The 23734-nt window shown below is 39.0% G+C and overlaps 1 protein-coding gene across 2 annotated transcripts in view; it reads right to left on the bottom strand.

Moving 5' to 3' along the window:
• The window catches only part of PPIL2 (peptidylprolyl isomerase like 2), a 68217-nt gene that overhangs the window by 20341 nt on the left and 24142 nt on the right, over positions 1-23734 (bottom strand). For both annotated transcript variants that reach the window (XM_068208847.1, XM_068208848.1), the window contains 6 exons: positions 20706-20781; positions 19749-19909; positions 18110-18185; positions 16810-16916; positions 5138-5227; positions 3739-3772 (listed from right to left, as the gene is read on the bottom strand). In XM_068208847.1, the coding sequence (XP_068064948.1) occupies positions 3739-3772; positions 5138-5227; positions 16810-16916; positions 18110-18185; positions 19749-19909; positions 20706-20781 (544 nt within the window). The remainder of the gene's footprint in view (positions 1-3738; positions 3773-5137; positions 5228-16809; positions 16917-18109; positions 18186-19748; positions 19910-20705; positions 20782-23734) is intronic.

Raw genomic sequence — 23734 nt, 5'->3', positions numbered from 1 at the left:
CCAAACAAAATGCAATTCCCATCTACCAGCAGTATTTCATCCTGGACTTTTACAGCTATAATGTGCCTCCTTTGTGCCCTCCTGGATTCATAAATCACAGGCTGATTCATGAGACCTTCCAACAGGTTGCAAGAAAGAGTAGCTGAAAAAAAACTGTGCTGCTTTGAAAATGTGATGCTTTGCATATAGTTTACCCTTTTTCATACAAATGGGTTAGGATATTAAACCTATTTTATCTACATGCAAATTTTCTTCTATTATTTGGAACACTGAAAATACAGAACAGCTGCTCCACTTGCACGACCGTGAGTTAGAATTACTCACAGTGTTCAACCACTTACTTGTTATGAACAGCAGGAAAAGAGATACGTCACAAATCTAAAATTAATTTTCAAATAATTAATCATGACAAAGAATGACCATGACTCAGCTTATTGCTCTGAATACTGCCTCTATGGGTGGTTATTTTGTTAGAGAAGAAATAAGCTGCTGCACCACAATAAAATTTCTCCCAGTAGTCTTATGAACCATAAAAGTGAAGGCTCTAGGAAAATGAGTCTGGTCCTCCAAATCAGTGTCATTCTTGCAGGAGTGTGTATCTGACTGCTCTGGCAGTGCAGGTCTGACAGCTATGCTAAGGTAAAACTCCATTCCCCACTCTTTTCTCAGGGTGGTATCTCAACTCCCAGATGCCATAATGCTAATTTCCACCCTTCTCCATTGCAAGGTTAACAACCGGGAATTAGCTGTCCTTCACATGTCTGCTGGGTCACATTTAATTTACAACAGTCCAAAAGAGACTCAAAAAGGACATACAGGGAAGCTGAATAACAAACAACAACGCGAGGCTCAGGGCTGCTTCCAGAGAGAACAATTCAGCTGGGGCAGCCTTGGGAGAGGATGGTCAGTGACAACCAGTTTGGCATTTACTTCTGTGAATTGTTTCTAAAACACAACCACACTTAATCCAGGTGGGCCAAAGCACAGTTACAGTCTGTGTATGTATGACAAGCAACCTTCTGCCTTCTGTCATGTTGTACTGATTGTGCCCAAATCCACCCAGAAGATGAACAGTCCTGGGCTTAGTTAGCAATGGAGTGGGTGATCATCTCAGCATCTGGGGGCTGCAACCATAAACCTGACACCCTGACACATGGGATGAATGTCAGATGACAGAAACCAAATGGTGGGAAGATATTCAAACAAGTCTTTTCTAGTTCCTGAACTAATGAACAGGAATAATTAAATAAATAGAGGAAGAATATATAGAGGCTTAATGCATCTTCCATGTATCAGTTTAGAAAAGGTTTTTTAAAAAAAAAACACAAACAAAAAGGCCAAATCTCTTAGCTAGAAATTATCACTTGAAGCAGAAGGTTCTGTGTGAATGAGGAAACAAAGCATGTTCTTTTTGTTCTGAAGTCTTCCTACAAAAGACTCTAATAGAAACAGTTTATAATATTGACATTTAAAGAGTAACCTCCAAATAGCCCTCCCTATTGCCAATTGAAATATCTGGGAAGAAAGCCCTGTTCTGTTCTCATATGCTTCTCTGTTATTACAGAAGTCAAGTTATTTACTTCTAAAGCCATTTAATCTTACAGACTTTTTTTAGCTTTCAAAGGTGTATCTTTTTTTCTTCCCCTTCTAAGAAGCAGTGAGTCAAAAAAAATACTGAAATTCCTTCCAGCAGAAGACATAAAAAAGGGAATTTACCCTGCAAATAACAAACAGGCCACAGGCAAAAACGGTACAAAGTACTGAATCCCAGTGCTTTACTCCAAAGCTTTCCTAAAGTGAATGCCTGCGATCACATTAATAATGCACAAACGAATGGACCAACATTTTTACAGCATGGGAGCCCAGGAGAGCATCAGTCCATCTGCCCTGCTAGAGCAGTGCTGCTGAGCTGAACTCTCCTCTGGCTGCCCTGCTGCAGAGGGAACATCAAGCCTCAGGTCTGGCCACCTTCTTACAGCTCGAGACACACAAGTGGAATTTCTGCCTCACAGTCAAGTGCCCTGGATCTATCCAGTAGTCAGGAATAAATCCTGACAGACTACTTGCACTCTGTGAACTGTCTAAGCAGCTTCACTGAAGTATTAAACACAAAGGCATGACAGTTCAAGAGCAATCTACAGCCCACCAGGCTCCCCATTTAGATTTTTTTGTGATATTATCATATTCAACATGCGATTAGGTAAAGACATATAAAATTCAATTTTCTTCCAAAAATAAAAGCCATTCAGGTGCAAAGAAGACACTTGCACCATTTGGACTCTACAATAATTGCAGTAAGTCTCTAAAAATCTCCAAGACTCATGTCTATTTGAGTGTACACTGTTCATTTCATTAGAACTTTAATAGTCCTGACAGATGTTTGCGAGACATCTCGCCTGTGATATAGTCGTATTTAATTAAGAATGACAAGGAGGAAAACAAGATGGAAAATACTAGAGGTCATTAGACTCCTTTTTTAAGTGAAAGAATACATGTAGGAGGATTTTCATCCTTTGTGCTCATTAGCATTTCACTTCCTACTGGCAAAGGCAGTGGAACTGAGCTTTGCCCTTCAGTGCAGCAGTGATGCCAGTCCTCTGCCTCTGTTAAGGCTGCTGTCTTACAGCACTTCTGCCATTTGCACAAACACAAGCAGGAATGACACCAGCAAATTAATTTTCATTCCACAGCAGGATCTGAACTCCACCCTGCAAGGGTAAGAGGCGTCTGAGTCAACCTATTAAATCTATCCCGTCTCCTGACACCTCTTTAATTTCTCATTTCAAAAGATGTTCCTAATTACGTCTTTCGGGATTTGAACCAAAACTTTCCACATAAAAAAATCAAATCACATTTGACAGTCCAAGCATAGATGGTAACAATTCTTGTTAATGGGTTTTTGCCATCAAAACACTGAACCTTTAACTAGTCTCAAATCCGGCAACTGTTGATTATCACATACACGACAAGAAAAGTTGTTGGGCCACTCACACTAACATAATTAACAAAATAAATACAGCTGAAGTATTTAAGCAGGCGAGGAGCTGGGGATGCTGGTGACAGTCACAAGTGGACAGATAGAAGGTGCACGAGGAAAATGAGCAAATTTACAGCAGTGACCAGAGGTATTACATAATCTATCTCCTTTGGTGGGCAATGCTGAGGCACCCTTCAGCTGCTCTGCCTCCTGACCACTCCTGCTATGACTGTTCCCAGATCTCCAACCAAGGGAGAAAGAACAGGCAGAAGAATTTTTTAGCAGTGATCCCCAAAAGTTAGAAAAAGGGCAGCTCGGGCATTACAAGGCAACTAGCTGGGAGAACAGATGGTGTCTGGCCAATCACCAATTCCAAGGCAGGTCTCAAGTATTTCATTAACACTGAATTTGAAAGCGACTTTGCATGAATGTGTTTCTTCCTTTATTCTTTGCCCTGGAAGACCAGCTGTAAAATCATTATAATTTTCATTTATTTATTTTCTGAAGGAAAAAGGAAGCAAAAACGGCAAGAATTCTGCATGGAAGAGTGCCCAAGCTTTAGACTGAGAATATATTGGATGAAATTTTGAACATAGTCAATATGGTCATAAAAATATATCAAGGAAACCTCTGTTTTAAAGTAAACACAATGTCCCACTTATCATCATTTAGAGAATTTTAATTTTAAATTGTCTGGAAGTAAATGTAACAACACAGCCCATGAAGTGAGAACAGCTTATTTGATTCAAACTCAGCCTTACCTGTTCCTGTTCCAGTGGGATCACCTCCTTGGATCTGCAGAATGAAAATTAAATCAGAATTGCACATGAATCTGTGTGAAAGACCTTAAATACAAACCATAAAAGCCAAGTGTGCTCAATTTTCTGCCTTCTATATTGTGTCATGTTGACAAGTCAGCAACAAGGAAACCATTACTTCTTATTTGGAGCTTATTATCAGCTGGCTGTCATCCCTGACATTGCTTATCCATAAGCAGAATGGCAGTTTCATAAAAATAATAGGTCTTTTATAAAAGTAAATAGGGAAAATAACTAATCTCAAATGGGTTAACCAGATCATCCTTTTTAATATGTGCTGAATCAGAGCCTGCTTTTTAACTGATGATGCACTGCTTTTGGAATTGAAAAAGCTTTACATTTTGCTACCAACCCTCCACGTGATGGGAAGGCAAGAAAAGGGGGAATATGGAATATTTTTTGTATCTGAATCTGCGTCCCACTCACTACCTCCAGCAGGAAAAATCCTCATGTGAAACTAATCTTTGAGTAACAAAACAGTGTGTTAATCACTGTACATGCAATAATATTCTCTGCTTTAATGCCAGTGGAGGGAGCGTGCCATGATCTGTTTCAAAGTAATAGCTCACAAGCATAATTTTAGTTGTGAGCTTAACTATGAACTGAGATACACAGTGCTGTCAAAAGAAAAAAAAGCTTTTTATAGGATGACAGGACAGAATGTAACATTCAGTGATGTTCCTTCTGAGTTGTGCTCTGCCTTCAGGATGAGGTTGTTCATTCTTAAGGAAGTTACACAGCAGCTACAATATCCTAAGCTGCCTGGACTGTAACTCTGTAAATAAAGATTTTTGACTACCAAAGACACATTTCAGGAACACAAGGTGCTCTTTAATTCCTTTACAAGAAAGCCTGGGTACCCAGTGCTGGAGTACACTAGGAGAGGCTAACCTGATTATATCCAAGTACCACAACCTGAAACAAAAATTCAGATGCTTGCTAAAATTTCATCTGAATGGGATTTCAACAGGCCACAGCATTACTTATCCAAATTAGCATTTCCCTCTCTCTGCTTCTGTTCATTAACCACCCACCCACATCTTGGGGAAGATAACAAGAGCCAAGGCAATGACTCTTCAAGGCTTTGTCTGGAATGCCAGCAAATGGAGTGCTGAATGCAGAGATGTTCTGAGTGACAATGTTAGTCAGAGACAATTGTTAGTAACACCCGTAAGTACACACGGCATAGGTTAGGACAACCCTCATTCCGATGGTATATTTAATATACTTCTATTGCAAGTTGTCATGCATGGAACAACCTAAACCTGAGATAAGTTAAATATAAGGGATATTTTGAGTGCATCATATATTGTGCATTACACAGGAGTTTTTAAATACTCACCACAAAATTCCGAATTGATCGGTGAAAAATTGTTCCATTGTAATAGTTCTTCTTGCACAATTTGATAAAGTTTTCACATGTTCGGGGTGTCTGAAAGACAATGGAATGTTTTAATTAAGCACAACCTTTAAACAATCATTACAGTGTCTGCAAGAATCACTTTTCACTTGTGCCTTACAAAGAAACAAACAAGCAGAACTCAAAGAGGACAGAGGCTCTGTCTGTAGGAAAAAGCCTGTAATATACCTTCTTTTAAGGTACACAGGAGAGACACACACTGTGTTAAATAAATTAAACCCAGACCTTCCAATTAGCACAAAGAACTGTTGAACATTAACTCAGATAACGGGAGTTCCCAGTTGACATCTTGATAGTGAACACAGGTAAGATCAGAGACTTGCAAGTAACTGAGTTCCAGCAGTGCATCACAATCCTGTTCCAAAGGGGGGTTTCTAGCACTTAAAAATGTTAATTTACCAGAGTGAGAAAGAACCTGACTTCTCTGCTCCACTATTTCAAAGTGAGCACAATGAAAGAGAAGCATTTGGTCCTCTTTACCACTTGGAAGTAACAACGGGACTGACCAAGTCACTGGAACACAGGAAAAATAAAAAAAAACTCAAATTGTTTTCAAAATTCTAAATAAAAGAAAAAGATGCTAAATATATATATAACTTCTAATTAACTTTTACAGTGCAAATTAAAGTTATTTAGTGAATTTATGAGCCATGATATTCAAACATACTAAAAAACTTACTTTCCATCTAATCATCCTTCCACTGTAATTGTATGGATTCTCTTCTCTGCAATACTAAAATACCTTCAGACATACAAACACAAGTACAGAAACAACCTGTTTTCTATACTTGGACATGTTTTCCAGCCCCACTGTGGATTATGTGCATAGGTCTATTTAAGTTTTACAAAAGAATACATCTAACTGAGTTCTTACAGGCCTTAAAAATATCTTTATTGCTGGATGTGCTGGCAAGTAAAGTCCCAGCAGGAGCTGCAGGGGCTGTAAGTGAGCACACACAAGACTTGTCTTTGTGAAAGGCACCAATTCACTTTGCACTGCTGTGACATCACTCTTGGTCTGGGAGCTGCTGAGAGACAGAGACTGAGCCATGCAACCTGAAGTGACTTAAAAGCAAAAAAAACCAAAACAAAACAAAACAGAAAAAACCAAGGCCAGCCTGATTATAATAGTTTAAGGATGAAATAATCTCTATCACTTGAAAAGCCAATCCATACAAGTATTCACCCAGAACCCTACACAACTTTCTGTATTTTCTCATCTGAAACACAGTCATTCTCACCCCTCTTTATTTACACTGAAATGTCTCTTAATTTTCCAAACAAACTTTACCTGTCATTTTAAATTCTCTGTATCGATTCCTTATAAATTACTCTGCTTAGATGACAGTTGTCAGTTGGGCCACAAGTGAAAAAATTAGCAAATTCTCATCTTACACCAGCCATTATTTCAGATTTCCTACAGAATTCATTACTGAGTTAAATGGTAATGGTACCATAATGGCTTTATGGTAGAATGTCACCAAGACGTGTACTTTGGTGGCATCCTGAGGGCAACTCATAAGTAACTATATTCCATAAAAATTGTATCAAGCAACAGGAGGTTCTCCTACAGTTTCAATGTTTATAGTAAATGTGAATTTTTTTTCCTTTGAATTCAACATATATGCTTTAAAATAATCTTTGTACTTCATCTTTCTAGTAAAATTCAACCCCTGAGGAATCACTTGTGGAGCACAGGTTTCCTTTATAAGATGATATCATAACAGCATTGATCCTAGCATTTTGCTATTAGTTATTACTTGTGGAAAATGTCAGTAAGGGTAAAATTAAGTTAAAAAATATCTTTATGAATCAGAAATGGGATCAGCAGCTTTTAGCCCAAGGCACTTTATGTCATGAGAGCCAAGTACTCTTTGGAGAGAGAGACATAGTTAATAAGTTCTCGAGGGGGGAATACAGCAACCTGTAATTAATTTTTCACAAAAAATGAAACCAGGCAAAAGACTGAGTCCCCTAGGAATGGACACCAAATAATCTTAAATTTGCACAAAGTTGATAACTCAAAACAGATTTCCTATTTATTTTTAAAACACAATTTGTAAAATATACATTAAAAAAACTGGCTCTAGTAATGTATTTTTTATGCAGGATGTGTGCTGACCCTTCTCTCTAAATGGATTTCTAGCTGTTATACCCTTTCCCAGAAATAAGCCTTTTAAATGCAATTTCAGAAATATTTAGTATACATGCAATAGTCATTTCACTGCAAGGTTTTCTTTAAATAATTGCCACCAAATTGGTTCCCATGGTCACCTCATGCATCACAGAGATACATATGGCAGGTAAACAGTTCCTTAGCAACATTAGCACTACCTTTTATAGTGCTTTTCAGTAGACACAAATAAGAAGGTTTGCATTCAATCAGTAATAAACCCCAGTTTCAGTCATGCAATAGATCTAGAATATCTGCCTCAGATTATCTGATTTATTCAAAGCAGTTAATGTTCCTGCCAAATCTCACACTGCCAAGCACATTTCAGGGATTCTTTAAAGCAGCGTCCTGTCCAAAGCAGGAGAAAAAGGCTCGAGGTTTATGGGGAAGGGGCAGATCCTCAGTAATGAAGTTGTGTTCTGCACTGACCACACAAACAAGGCCAGTCTTTGAAGTCTTTGTTCCAACTACAAAGACTGATGACATATAAATACACATAAACAAACCTGACTTTGTTATTTGATGTAAGATCTTGTGGCAGATGTCAGACTCCCATTCTTTAAATGCAAAGCTGTCTCCTTCTTCAGAAACTTCCTGCACAGCACTTGCCACACACCATTTCTGAAGGAGGAGGGGATGGTCAAGGCACCTGGAAATGCAGGAGGTAACGCCGGGGTCTTGTTCTCTCACCACTGACTGTGTGCTCCAGGCTCTCTTTTTAGTTCTGGCTGCTTTTGTCTTAAACTGGCCTCAACAGCAACAGCTAATTTTGCCCTCTTTATCCCTTTTACATTAAGCAGGAAATGACTTAAATTATTTTATTCTACTGACTATGACTTAGACCTATATGTAAGGAAGTCAAGGGAAAAATGCCACCATGTTAACCTGATCTGAAATGCACCGACAGAAAACATGGTTTTTAAATCTACTGCAATATCTTCTCAGAATGATGCAGTGACAGTCCTAAAAAGGAAAATTTAAAAATTGTGGAAGGCTTTTCTGACCAAAGAGTGTGGTAGGAGAGCCCCGAGAACTCCTCCTTTTCTTGGGTCAGGTTGGGACCATGTAAAGTGAATGCAGTGTCTCTATGATGTCCTTCAGTTAAAGACACTTTTCTTTCCAAATGACAAATAGTAAGAAGAAAAATTTTATTTATACCAAAAATGAGTCACCTGCTCCAACTGTGCTCCCTATTTATTTTGTAGATGCCAGATAACTGTCTTTCAACTGCTGAAAATTCACACTCAAGACAAGCAGTAAAATTTTAATAAATGCTTTGAGACAGGAATCCAGAAGAGTACTTATCCCAGAAGATGTCACAAATGCTTTGCTTGGCTCACAGATATACATATTTAATGGGGCCACAGCCCAATGGTTTTCTAAGTAGGTTTAAGTCTCCATTTAGCTGACACACTTAGTACTGTGGTAACACCAGCACTCTACCAGTTACTATGGCCAGACAAATTTCAGACTTAATGAGAGATTGCTACAAAGAATGACCCTGCAAAAATAGCAGTGACAGGAGACTGTGAAATCATTATACTCGGTGAACACTGAAGAAAGGAATATACAATTTAGAAAACCAAAGCAAAACAGAAAAAAAACCTGACTGCTTACTACAATCTCCTAGGATAAATGCAGATTTTATCTGAGCCAATTTCAGTTTCCATTTTGCCAGCAAGGGTGGCTCCAAGCCAGATAAAATTCATCTCTCCTGCTGCATCCTGAGACCTGATGGGTGGGACCAACCAAGCCAGGTCGCTATCTGATTTCCCAGTCTGCAGCTGTCCTTTCTCATCAGTTACAATGGGTCATTACATTTGTAAAAGTTACCTTAACTCACAATCTCTACTTGGCAGCAAAGAGCCAAAGAGGAGGAGATGAAAAACCAACAGCACTCCTGTTGCCAAGGTGCGGGAGATGGGAAAAGAGGGAAGAGCTCCTGAGTTGTTGCCATGACTGCAAGGAAAAAGGCTTTACTATGTGAAGAGCTAATCATTTCAAAATGCTCCATCCCTTGAGGATGTGCATGAACCTTGAAGGGAAATTTCACACTAAGCATTCAGAAGCTGTCATTCGCACATCTGTATAATTTTCTTGTGCTAATTCCACTTCCCTTTTATTTCTTTTTTTCTCTCTAAATTGGATGAACCGTAGTAGTGGCACTAAACTGCAGAGCCTTGCTATATGCTCATTAACCCTATGTTTCAAAGCAGGAAATAATGAAAAGCTCATTCCTCTCAAATTAAAATTGCATTCTACAGCCTTCATCTTATCACACAAATGCCAGAATTCTGCTACTAAGAGGCATGAACTAGTGATGGAAATTTCTAAAGCTTCAAACGAAGCTTTCCATTTTCTTAACATAGATCTCCTTTAAAATGCAAGGTAGATTTTGTTTTGCTTTAAACCATTTATGTACTTTTACACTGAGCGTTTTTTATCTTGTAATCGTTCATTCAGCAACTCCTCTAATGCGTGAGCCCATAAAGAGGTGATTTGGTAAGGTTTAAACTCAGTTCTCCCCCTACCTTTCAATCTGCAGTACTCAGCCTACCCATCACACAGAAGAGAATTCAGCAATAAAAGCTTGGCTTTATTTGGGGCTTAGTCAGAGCTAAATGTAATGGTACAATTTCAGGAATCACCATCTATCAGGTGCAAGTGTCTGTTCCCTCCTCCAAGCCATGGAAAGAAATATGTAAATGTTTCAGCATCCAATACTGTTCTGGAAGGCCATTTAAACCACCTCATTTCGCTTTGTACCAATGAACTGTTAGCACATTCCCTTTGTTTCACAGCAAGAGGGACAAGAGAACCCAAAACTCCACAAAGCCCACTGCAAGAGCATGGGAAGAATTGCACTGTGGGAAGCTCATGACATTTCCTGAATGAGAAACATTTACTTCAGACCTAAACATCACTCCCTGCCAGCTCCACTTTCCTGCTAACAGTTCCCCAGTGTGAGAGAAGGACTGAGCCAGTGACAGGTGATGGTGGCAAACAACAGCTGCCTATGGTGGCTCAGTTCAAGAAAGCCACAGATCATCTAAGGGACACAATTCTCAACTGCTTATACCAAGAGCAAATGTGTTCAGGCAATTTGTGATCGGTGATCAGAAGAGCACAGTTCCACAGAGTGAGCACTGGGAGACATGAAAGCTTTGGGGCACTGTGGGGTAAAACACTCAGCCAGACTCCTACTGATAATAAAAAATAATCAGAACAAGCTAACTATGCCCTGGGAAATAGATTGCTGACTTGATAGCAAACATTTGCCTATTTTGCTACCTCAAAACCTCCAAGTTTGCCTAGAACAAAGAGCAGAATTAATGTATTCTCATTACGCAGAAACTCACTGTAATTTAATCAGCTATTTAGCAAAGACTTCAGCAGATAGCTACATTTCACTTTTAAAAGGCATTTCTTCCACTATACTGACGTTCATGATGTTACTGAAAACTTTTCTGAAGTCTAAGCAAGATGCTCAGCTTAGACAAGATGCCAGTAAAAAGATGACACACTTCAGTTTTAGTTCTCACATTCTTGCAAACACAGGGACAATCAATCAGTTTAGCTGAGCACAACTCAAATTAAACAAGGCATCTAATTCACTCATCTAATTTGTCAGTGTTAACTACTAGTTCTCCAGAGGCAGAGTCAGCCACAGTTACTACTTTTCCTCCAACTTACATTTACTGAAGTGGTAGAAAAGAAAGCAATTCTCACCCCACCTCACTGCCCCCTCCAAATTTGCTGTCACGCAAGGACTAAGGAGCTTGTCAGACAGCACAGTGCAGGGCTGGGTGCTGATGAGGATGCACTGGTAAGCAGGACAGCACAAGTGGGTACAGTCTAAATGAGGATGCAACTTTAATTGCTCAGCAACCTCCAGCAGCTTAAAACTTGGAGTAACGCAGGTCCCACGGCGGCTCCCTGGCATTTCATCAATCTGCAGCTGCCTGCACATAAATTCCACCTTTCCAGAAGATGCAACCTGTAACAATTTCCACACTAGACAGAGAAGCTCTGGTAGCTGTCAACCTCTCAAGGTCACCCTGCTCTCATCAGAGCAGCCAAGGTACAAACCAGAAACACGTCAGAGAAAGATGAAGAGCAGCAGCTGTGTAACTCCAAAACACCCACCTCATCCTCGGGTTTGGGATCACTAAGTGGCAGACACAGCTGGTATGGGATGTCTGCACCTCATGTCTGCAAATGTCAGAAATCAAGGGGCACGATCCAATAACCATCAATGCCCTTCCCAGATCCAGCTTGCCAGGACAGCAGGGAAGGCAGAAAGGGTCCAAATGTACAGAATGCCTTTCCAGCAATTACTCAGTGCCAAAGGCTGCCAGGAAAACACACAGACAGCCCAGGGCAGCAGGGACCACTTCATGGAGAGGTGGCTCAGCATATAAAGCTGTGGGTATAAGGAGGAAGGGGATAATGTTTGTCTTCCCAAGTATACATTATAGTGCTGGAGCCCAGCTTTCCTGGGGATGGCTGAACACCTGCCTGCCCCTGAGAAGTGGTGAATTGATTCCTCATTTTGCTTTGCTTGGGTGTGCAGCTCTTGCTTTACCTGTTAAACTGCCTTTACCTCAGCCTACAAGTTTTCCCCTTTCCTGATCCTCTCCCCCATCCCACTGGTCAGGAAGTGAATGAGTGGCTGTGTGGGGCTTAGTTGCTGACTAGAGTTAAACCAGGATAGGGTTTTATGCTCCCAAAGTGAAAACTATTAAAATATCAGCTTCCAATCACTCAGAACAACCCAGAAGTGACCTGTTCATCAAGATGGCTGTGCAGAGCCATCCTACTCTCAGCCCCAAAGAGCAATAGATCTGTCTGCTATTGTACCACTTGGAGGAAAAAATACCAAGATATAACAACATCCTCTCTAACAAACGTTTTTAAAAAACATATACAGCTCTTCTACTGGAAAAACACAGCTTTGTTTGTTCTTAGTTTCTGTTAACAAGAACTGTCAAAGTTGAGAGTTGCAGCTAATAATAGGCTAATGGCCTATTTTGATGAAAAAGTATGAAACAAGCCATTACAACCATGCCAAGACCACTGTATTTCATCTCTCTAATCCTATTACCAAATGAACAGACACTGATAAAACATCAGCCAGTTATTTCCCAAACAATGCCAATATCACGTTGACAGAAAGCAAGTAGAATGGAGGTTTAAATCAGGAAGAAAATGAGAGATTTGGGAAGACTGGAGAAATCATCATGCCAGGAGGTCAAAGGATTTTTTCAGCAACTCACTTCTTTGCCAGAGGAAACGGATAAGAAGTTTATAGGCTTCTGATCTTCAGAACAGTCCCTCACACAAAAGGAGAGATGATTTCAAAGAACAGGGCCTGGATTACACATTTATAGATCACAGGCATATTTAACAGGTCAGAGGGCCTAAAAAGATTAAAACATCAATGTTTGTAGAGTAATGGCTTCTTGGGAAAGCTATGCCAAGACATCACCATTAAGCAGAGTTTGCCAGGCTCTAAAACCTCAAAAAGCATTTGTGGAGTGTCAGATGGAGCTTTGAAATCCATCTCACATTCTTCTTTGTTTTGCCATCTTGCCCTTAAACCTTAAAGTTCTAAACCTGAGAGAGACAAGTGAATTTATGAGATTGGCAGCTCTTGGCATGTGCTGAACCACCAGATCATCACCCCAGTGACCACTCGTAGGCAGAGGACTCACCCAGCAGAGAAGGCAGATAGAACATCAAACCATGTGTTCAGCATTTTGACAGGGTCTTCTGGAGCATTACATTTCCATTACATAGATTTATTTTTAGGTATATATATTTTTTTAAAAATGGCTGCTCCACCACCTACAAGGTAAAACTCCATCACTATAGTGACTAATGCAGCATAATACACATGGATAATATGCAGTTGTTCCCAGCAGCAACTTGATTAAAGCAACTAAAATAATTTGAGGAGACCAGAAAAATCACAGTAAATAAAATACAAGAAATTCAGTGATATTCATTGCCTTTCATCAGTTATTTCTTCAGAATTTATGTGTTTGACATGCATGGGACTAGAACTGAGAGAATAACACTTGTTGGATATTGTTAGATCTTCTGTACTTGCCAGAATTACTACTGACAAGTAGAATTTTTGTAAATTTTTATCCAATTAGTGTATACAAAAAATGTTTCTTACGTGCAGCTGAACTCAGCTTCCTGGAAAACATCCCTACAAATAGCCATCTGATTAGTCCCCATCAGGAGGAACATACTGTATCTGAATAGGAGGACTGGGAGAAAAACAAACGACCAAAAAATGCAGTAGACACACTGCTATGATCCCAAGAGAGAACAGTACCTTTGCTCATCTGAGGCTCAAATTCAAAAGGGTGGGAAAAAAATCCAGCTTATCTTCCAAAGTCTTTTTATTGCCTTTTCTCAGGTCAATGATTGAAACCACACACCATCCTTCTGGAACCTGAGTGAAGTTTTCTGGGGCTCTGAACATGATTTCAAACACTGAAATTATCTGGATTCTAGTCCTATTTCATGCTCTTTCTGAATCTTGTCACAGAGTAACTGATGACTTCAATCACACTGCAACACTGATTTCCTGCCCTGGATCAATACAAAACATTTCTTGATTAGGTTTTTGGTGCTAGGAAGAATTTCATCACTATCAATCTTATTGACTGGCACCTTAAAGTACTAGTATATGAAGAACCCTATATTTATTTTTAAACAAAGGTTTCCACATGTACATATAGACTGAGCTACAAACAATCCATACTGGCAAATAGCTCACAAAAATGGGAAAGAAAGGAAAGAGCTGTGAAGGGACAGGGAGAGAGCACTCAAGGAGAGTGCTGAAGGCAATAGATACTGGGCAGATTTCAGAAGCAGTGCAGTGTGCTGGCAGCACAACTGCAAGAACATTTTGCTTAAATACAGACAAGAGGCATGAAAATCTAGTTGAAGACTCAGTACACATACCATCTAAGGGAGCAAGTATGTCACTTGCTGCTCTCTATTTTAGTGAGGACATTTCACCTCAAAGAATGTATTGAAACTTAAACCATAAGACTATTTTAAAATGTAATTTAAATGTTGCAAGTCCTACCTCTAGACACAGGTATTTATCTGTCATATTTATATAGCAACTTCATCCTCAAGCTTCCTTAAACATTTCACAGTCATATATTTGCACTACTGTGAAATTATGATCACTGCCAGGGTGGCTTCCATAATGATATGCACAGGATATCCCTCAGCAATTAAAAAAACCCTGTGCAGTTTAATTTGAGAGAGCATTATGGCACAATCCTGTTCCCCCTGACTGCATTCAAGGACCTTACCCACACTATACACTTTGACAGGAAAACCAAATTCTATATATAAACCAGCTCCAATTAGCTTCCAGGAATGGTCCAGTCTGTGCACTGGATAAGGCAGAGAAGCTGATAAAAACTTCACACATGATTCATTAAGACTATTGCCACACATATTCACAAGCAGGGTGAACTGGAAGTGTTTGACAATACTTAGATTTTTTTTGATCTTTGCAGTCTCAGTAGACTCATTGTAGCTGATTTGTGTATATGTTTGTGACCTATGTATGTGCTATATGTTTGCAAGATGTTTGCTCTGTCTGCACTGAGCTGACCTCAGTGTGATTCAGGAAAACCAAAGTTAGAAGCACAAACTCCTTATTTAGTAAAGGGAAAAAAACAAGTGCCTCCCGGAAAGAGGTGATTTCACAGACCTAGGATGATGACCTAAGGTGGATGTTATGAAAACTTCCCTACAGCAGCAAGTTTTTCTTATTTATCCTAAACAGATATCTTTTTCCCCCTCTGCAGTGCCAAAGGTCTGCTAAATTCACACAGATTTAATCGACACAAAGGAACAGATGGCTGGAGGCCAGCATTGGAGCATGTCTGGTTGTGTAAAACTGCACACACTTCCAGGGTGTACAAGAAGCTCTGTGTGTGAAAGGTGGATGAATAGGAATTGATCTGGAAAAAAAGGAAACATAATGGATATCATACAGGAAGTTTATAATGAGCAGTTGAGCCTGGGTCCTCAGGACTGAGTGACACTGGTCACACATGTGGCCAAAAAGCCCACGCTGGTAAGAATAGCTGCAGTCAGCCTGCTTTAGCCAGGAGCCAGTTTGAGAACATATGGCAAAACAAATGATTCAATGCAATCTGCTCGTTCTGCTGCTTCCCCTAAATATTGCTGTACTCACATCCTCTGCTTTTTGCCTTATTACAGTGTTACTATTTCATAGCATGGAAAACACCTGTAGGGATGACAGAGAACTACAGAATTACTAACACGACACACTGCTGTGGAGATTCTCATGCTGTTTGCATAGATCAGCTTGAGATGTTTACATATATCTTGCTTCTTACTCATGTGAGAGAAAAGAAGAGAAGGGAAAGCCAGAAGACTTATGCTGTTTGCTCCTTTTTCTTCCTTGCACACAAAAATGGATGCATTCTCCCAGTACATCTGGATTTCACACCAGGCACCCCAGCTCTTACCCAGAACCACTGCCTTTAAGCTTTGTGAGGCTCACAAGAAACACAAGTTTTACCATTTAAACCCCTATTCACATCCTTCAACTTTTTAAAATACCAACTTTCAGGCCTATAATATCCTGAGACAAAAATCTCAGTAAACCATCAAAGATTTGAAAACCTTTTTCCTTTTATAGAAGTGGCTGTATAAATAAATAAGCAAACCCACTACCCAATAAGTGACGTCTGAGACATCACTGTCACCACAACTCATTCATCTATCAGAAACCTTGCAATGTTTATTATTTTAAGAGCCACTGATTTCCCCCAAAATCAGACAGTATAGACTATAAAAAACTCCAGTCTTTTGCTCTTTAAAATAAACTTCTCTTAATGGCAAAGGGAAGGTGTTTGAAAACTTGAACTTTAAGAACGGGGATAACAGGAAGTAAAAACATATTCTAAGATTTTCATTTAGTTTTGTTCTATAAAGCTTAGGCTTTAGAAACAAATCTAACAATTTCTGAGGATCTTAACTACATGGACTTAGACTGACAGACTGCTCCTGGTTTCGGTGAGGTTCTTTTCCTGGTTCTGTCAGTAAGCTGCTGTGTAACCTTGGATTATTCCCTTTTCACTGTGCTCTGCCTTCTCTTTGCTCTCTTCCTTCCTGGTCATTTTTTGGGTCAATAATCCTGACCCTTTGCAGTTCTAAACATGTACCTTGGTAGTCCACTAAAATGATGGGACTACTCACAGAGAACACTTACACATATAGTGTAAATATATATAGTTAATTAATTTTTATAAATAAATAAATAAATAAATAAATATTTATGTAAACATTTCCACTGCCAGCTCCAATTCTGGTTGTTATCGACAGAAATTCATCTTATGGGGCACAGTACCATGTCACAGTGCAGCTCCAAGTTTAGGTCTCCTTTATTAGTGTGAAGTCGCACATATCCCTTCTTCTTTACATACTGGTATCTCACAACATCTTCTTCAATAGCAGCTACATCAAAGCAAAGGACAGTAATTAGCTCTCTGTAAGCTGGCTCATTGATCCTTAGAAATCATCAGTAAACAACCCATAGAACCTACTGTCTGACCTCTTCTCCTGTGGTACTGAGGCTTGAGGGACCCTACTCTGCAATTCATCTATGATAACCTTGCATTAATCTCTGTGCAAAACACTTTCCATTATAGTAAACCACCAACTCTTTGAGAATCAACCAAATAATGTATATTTTAAATCCCAGAAGCATTCAGTATTACAAACTATCATTTTCAAGCAATGTCTACCAACCACAAATATTACTTTGAACCCAAATTGCTTCTTGTCAATCCTGGAAGCCAAGCAGGTAGTCATCAGCCAACCACAAACTGCTGACATACAGAGATCGACCCAGGTCTGAAAACAGCTGAAGCTATTACTGGGGACATTACTGGTAAGTCAAACCAAAGGATCAATCTATGATATTTCCATTCCCATTCTGTCAAAATGTCTAGTCAGTCAGATATTTCCTATACTCTGTCACCTTCAAATCACTGTAACTTACCAAGTAAAGGAAGTGAATGTGGTGAACGTAGTTCTAGCAATGAGTTCAATCTTTGCCTAAGTATTTGCCATTTAAATTTTAGTGCTTAATTTGCTCAATTGAAAATACTAATGACTCAGCTATTTAATCAATATCCAAACTAAATAAATCTTATACATTTATACATTTGTGTTTAGGCTGGAGAATAAAAGGAAAACTTTATTGTATTAAAATGTATTTTCATGTGAAAAGCAATAAACGAAAAGTTACCATCACAGAATTTGCTGTTGTTCTAATTAATACTGGGGTAGGCCAAAAACGTGGCCAAGTTTTTTTATGGTATCTGAGGAGAGATTATATTTCATTCCTAACTTAGAAAAGGAGATATGTCAATTTGTCATCCCTGGCCATAGAAAATGTCTCATTAATTTTGGTTCAAAAGAAGTAACTGTCATTCAAAGACAAAGCTTGATCATAATTGCTCCAGTATTTTCAGAACAACCTCACTGGACAGTAAGGATATATCTGGTCAGGGAATACATTTCCATGGTATCAGCACTGACAATTACCAATGCATCCTTTCAGTCCTCATAAATGTATGTGTGCTAAGGAGCACACTTTGAAACTCAGAAATAAATAATGGTTTGTAGGTAGGTAGCTCTGGTACCTGCTTCGTGGGTAGTTTCAGGCACCATTGCGGTGGAGGTGAAGGAAGCACTTACAGCTCCAGTGGAATAGTGAGCCTATTTACAGAAAAAAAAGCAAGAGAAAAAGACATTAGATCTTAGAATTTATGTACCAAAGATACTGTATAAGCATTAGAAACACACGAATGCCATCCTTCTGAAGGCAGACTTTCTGCTCGAGCTCCTACTGAAGGAAACAAATACCCAGTGCAGCAATAATTCTCCATCTGTTGCCTGCATTTGCTCTGATGAAACTGTAGTTAAGGCTGCTCATGAGCTGAGCCAAAGAGGCTTAATGCTTCCTCTCCAGTTTAATACATCACTATGCAGAGATTCTATCACCACAATTTATTTGTGTGTACAGGGTACAGATAGGCAAGGCAAGGAGTACTTCTGCCAAGACATCTGTAGAATACTCCAGTGCTGCTGAGAGGAAGGAAAATCCAGTGAATCACAGAGACACTGGAGGGGAGAGCAAACCAGCCCCTCCCACAGCTGGCCCTGCTGCATGCAGAGGCACTGTCCCATATTTTGGGCTCTGTAATTCTGCAGACGGGAAATGTTAACGTCACACACGGATTTTGTAGCAAATTACAAAGATCTAATAAACCCAGAGATATGTTTAGCAGTTCCAGGGAAATGCCTGTAAAGAGTCCAGCCAGGTCATTGCTCATTCCCTAAGGTTTCACTGCACTCTAATGAAGTTTACAGCTATGCCCACCCACGTCATAAACTGACAATCCAACTCCCCAACATGTGTAGAGCTCATCATTATCTCTGCCCTCTTTCTTCTTCTCCTTACTTTTTTTTAATTTTATTTTAACACTACAATGTCCCAAAAAAGAGGGCATTTGTGATCCTACTCCTTGGTCACATACGCTCCCTAATCTGTCTCTAAGCCCTCTCATTAAAAGCTGTATGCTGCACTGCTGTTAGTTTTCATGTAAGTGTAATCAAAGCAAGTAGGCAGACACATCCCAGAATTATTAAAGGACAGAAGAATACTCTCTCTTGCCCACTTGAAACAGCCTTTGATGTAGGAAATCGAGATGCAGATGGGCTGTTTCTCTTGACAACCATGAACATGCACCTGGAAGAACATCCTTTAAAATATTCCACTAAACTCTGCAATCCAGTGGAAAAAGAAAATGGAGGAGCAGCTTGGTTTATGTATTTGTCCATACCAGAAATGATTTATGTATTTGTCCACACCAGAAATGATTCACTTGCACTACCCTTAAGGTGTGCTCTCTCTGCCAATAAATGCAGAGAGCAATGATAAACAAACTCAAAGTGAGAGATCATAACATGGGAAAAAGTTTCTGCCAACACATACATAACCACATCATAAGGATTCTTCCTTCTCATTGTGATTCAATTTTTAAATGTTTAGGTTCATTTGCAATGATTTAACAAATAGAAACTCACTGACACATACTATGCATGTCTAAGGAATCCTGATATGATTCTCATCTTTTCATCTATGACAAATTTCTGTGTGAGAAGAAACATAAGGAGCAGTGTTTGTTTATACTGCAATACGGCCTCTAAGAAGAAAAACAACTATTACCATTCTCAAAGCAGTCAATCAGTACCAAACTACAAATTAAGTCAACTTACTGCGTTCAGCTTATCCACCTTCTTCTTTTCAGGAGCCTTCATAGTAGCTGCTAAAATATCATCACCTTTGAATTCCTTATAAAGCTCTAGTAAAGTCTCTCGGGTCTCTGTATTTGTATTTTTCAAATAGTAAGATGGATCTAATTTTGCTTTTTCTTCATCTAGGTAAGACAAAGTTAAATCAGTCAGAATTAAAAGAAACATTGTATTTTGCTCTCCTTCAGTTTATTACATAATTAATTACACAAAAATTTTTCAGCTATTAATGCTACTTTTTTTTAAATAAAAAGGTCTAGCAACTATATATATTCCTCCAGACACAGTGACAAATAGCAATGCATAACACTAACGACAGTGTTAAAAATATATAGCACAAAATATAGAACAATAAATGCCAATATGACATACAAGAAAAAAAATCAAGCCAAATGTCATGAAAATTTATTTGAAACCACTAGAAATCATCTAAGTCCATTCAAGTCCTGTAAAATTTTTATAGAACAATAAAGACAAAAAACAGTTGGGTACAACACAAACTTCTGTCCTTCACGTCCTCATTGAATGGCCAGGCCTGTGATACTAAAATCCCAGGATCAGATATTTAATGTGACAGTAGGGGAAGAAGGTTGCTGGACTGGACTGTGGAATTTGATTTAGTTAATATTTTAATATTTCATTTTTATAAGTTTCACTTGCCTCTGTCTTGGAATGCTTATTATTTGCTGAATATTAGATATTCCATATCTGAGATAATACTCACTTATTCTGATCAGGTAAATAGAAAGAGATGCTTGCTTGCACAACAGTAGATTAAAAAACCTCAAAACCCAGATATGAGCATAATAAGCTAACCACTGAGATGTCCTTCGAGAAAACTGAGTCAATTCCACAGAATCATCTTCAGATTTTGCATGTTTGGGTTGGTGCTTTCTCAGCCTACCTTCAATTCATCCTTACCTGGATCAATTACTTTTATGTTGTTCTTAACATGAAAGAAGTTTAAGACATTGAACTTATCCAGGTTTGTTGGATCCTGAAAATAAAAATAATTGAAAAAACTAATATCAGAGACCTTGGTATTCCAGGCAATGGACTAGACTGAAGGGCAGACACCATAATAAATAAACAGGGAGAGACAGAATAACTTCCATACTCCCCAAACCACAAAAAGATGGAAAAAAATAAAGCAATCAACCCCAACCAACATCAGCAACGAGTCAGCTCACAGCAGACTCCTCAGGGATCTGGAATTCAGTTCCAAACATAATATTCCACATATCTCACCTACAGAAGTTACTACCAGAACTCAGCCAAGTCTCCCCTATCCTAGAGAAGCAAGAACAATGCAATCCCCATGTTCTTTCCTTTGTTCTGAGCTTTGGTCTAAGATCTGTGCAAAAGCACATCAGCTATCTCCTGCTATTTATAATCCTAGGCCTGATTTGCACATGCTCTGTGAACTTTTGCAATGCATCTCAAAATACAAATAAAACCCTCAGAGCAGGTCTCTGCAGTAAGAACTGTGTTGACAGCTTTTTTTACTAGTGCTTATAGAACTATGCTTAAAAATGATGAAAAAAAAAAAAAAAAAGCTGTTTTGAAAATTCAATTTAGTGGCCACTGGAGGAAAATAGCAAAAACACACAGTCCATTAACTGTGATCCTTTATGCTATCTCTAGGCAACTTTCTGAAGAACTCTGACCTTTCAGAGAGAGTGGGACAAGGAATGCCTACTGGTGATCTAGGTTACTTCATACTATTATTAAACAGACTTTAATCCTCTCCTCACAATGACTTCAAGGCTTTCTCCTCAAGCTCCTCTGCAGCACAGAAAGGTCAAAACATCAGCCCAGGACACCCAGTCACTAATGGAAAGTCTATCTTACAGAAAACAATTCAAACTTTAAAATACCAAACTAACAAAATAATATGCAATAGTTTCTAGTTCAGGATAAAAATAATGCAACATGTTATGCAAAAAACTATGAATAAAAAACTAACATGAACAGTATTAAATCTATTATCCTAAAAAATTTAACAAAGCTTCTCAGACCACAATGGTTGATAAAGTTTGACAATTTCATCTCTGCCAGAAGTAATGCTTAATACAAGCAGAGCTGCTAGCTTCATAATTTATAAAATTATCTAATTATGCCTTTCATTCATCCCTGAAATAGTATGCTTCCACCAGAGAATGCATTTTTAGTTTTATTGCTGGTAGTAAAACCAAAACACATTTATGAAATCAAGCTGTGTGATTCTGCACCTTAATGGGACCTCCTGGCTTTCTGCTGTCCCCTTTCCTAATCACCAGATAACAATTTCCTATTGTTTCCTGTCCCACTATACCTCTCCAATAGATCTTCATTAAGACAAAAAAACTGCCCCAAAAATTACATTTTTAAGATTTTGCTTTAGAAACAGGCAATCTTTAAATAAAACTACTAAAAAACAGGAAACTGGGATCTAGTTTTTAGCCATTTTTGTTTCCTGTGACACCAGCACTCAGGTGTATTTACTATTTATTACCTTACATACATATTTATATATGTGAATAGAGACAAATTTGAACCCTGCTTTCTGACAGTCAACAAGAGGCACAGAGAAAGTCTGGAGAAAGAACTTTGTGTGCTTTCACAAGACATTTTCACTCTGAAATACTCTGCAGCAATCATGAGCTGCAGCTTTCCCAGACAGCAATCATTGCTCTGCACATAAATACACTACCTCAAAAGGTGAAGGAAGGAAGGACTGCTTACCCTTTCAGGAAAGGGAAAAAATATCTGTGTATTAATGTTAATAGAGATAACAGATTTATAGCAATCCATGTCTGCAGCTCATGGCAAAGCTGAAGGGCAAGACTGACTCCTGAAACCAATTTTTCATGGACAGGAGGGAAGGCAGCAGCAAAAATGAAGCAGAAAACACCTTCATGATGTTCCTCTAAATAAAGCATCTTCATTTATTGACTTCTTGATTGTTTAAAAATAAATAAAGGACATCACAACTGCCAGTGCCTTATAAAACCCAGGGCCTTGTGCTCAGGGTACCACAAATCAGATTAGTTCACATTGTTTAACAGCTACAGTTCATTCAAACATCTATGTGGCTTAACCAGCCTAATCACAGGCATTGAGCAACTCCAGCAAAATGTTTACAGCCTCCTTCCTTGCAGGGGATTTCTCAGGGCTCTCCAAATCACCAGCAGCCCCCGCTTTGGCAGTGCATCTATTATCGTTTGAAGGACAGCAGAGGCCACAGGGCAGCTCCCTCTCCTTGCAGACCAGCTGTCCATCTGCCCTCTGGGAGATCTGAACTCCAAACCCCAGAACTGTGACCCGGGTCCTCTCTACAAGGTCCTTCCATCACAGCCACGTGGGCCATCTCTTTCAAAGGAAACCTTGACAAAGGTTTGGTTTACAGTGTTGTACCCTGTATTCCTGATTCTGCAAAGCAAGAGTCTCACCACACTTTGAGAAGGGGGACAACCCACACTCCTACCCCAAAAGAGATTTCCCTCTGTCAGTGGAATAGCCCCTCAAAAATGGCTCCTCAAATTGAAATTTGAGTATCATCTTGTACAGGATATCTAGGATATAATTATTTCCCTGTAAAATATAGCATCTTGATATTAGAATTATTTGATTAGAATTAGTGTGAATCAGAATTAGCATACTGTGAAAGTACTGGACTGAGTACTAAGTCAAACACAAGATACCAGCTGCTTCTACCTGCCCCCAAGAGAAGAAACACATCTGACTAGTCCAACCTGTGCTGCAGAAGACACAAACCATTTCCTTACTGGTGGTACTGAGTCCTACAACACGAGATATACATTTTTTAAAGGTAACACTACGAAAATTTTGTAAGTCTTTAGACATATCACTGCAGGAAGAAAACTGTCTAAACACTAATAATTAGCCTGCCAAGCTCTTCTCATTGCATCCATGACAGTTACTGGGCACAGCATCAGAGCAGTCCAAAC

This window comes from Anomalospiza imberbis, chromosome 18 (assembly GCF_031753505.1).
Source record: "Anomalospiza imberbis isolate Cuckoo-Finch-1a 21T00152 chromosome 18, ASM3175350v1, whole genome shotgun sequence".
In the NCBI taxonomy this organism is placed as follows: domain Eukaryota; kingdom Metazoa; phylum Chordata; class Aves; order Passeriformes; family Viduidae; genus Anomalospiza; species Anomalospiza imberbis.
This window is presented reverse-complemented; position numbering and strand designations above follow the sequence as displayed.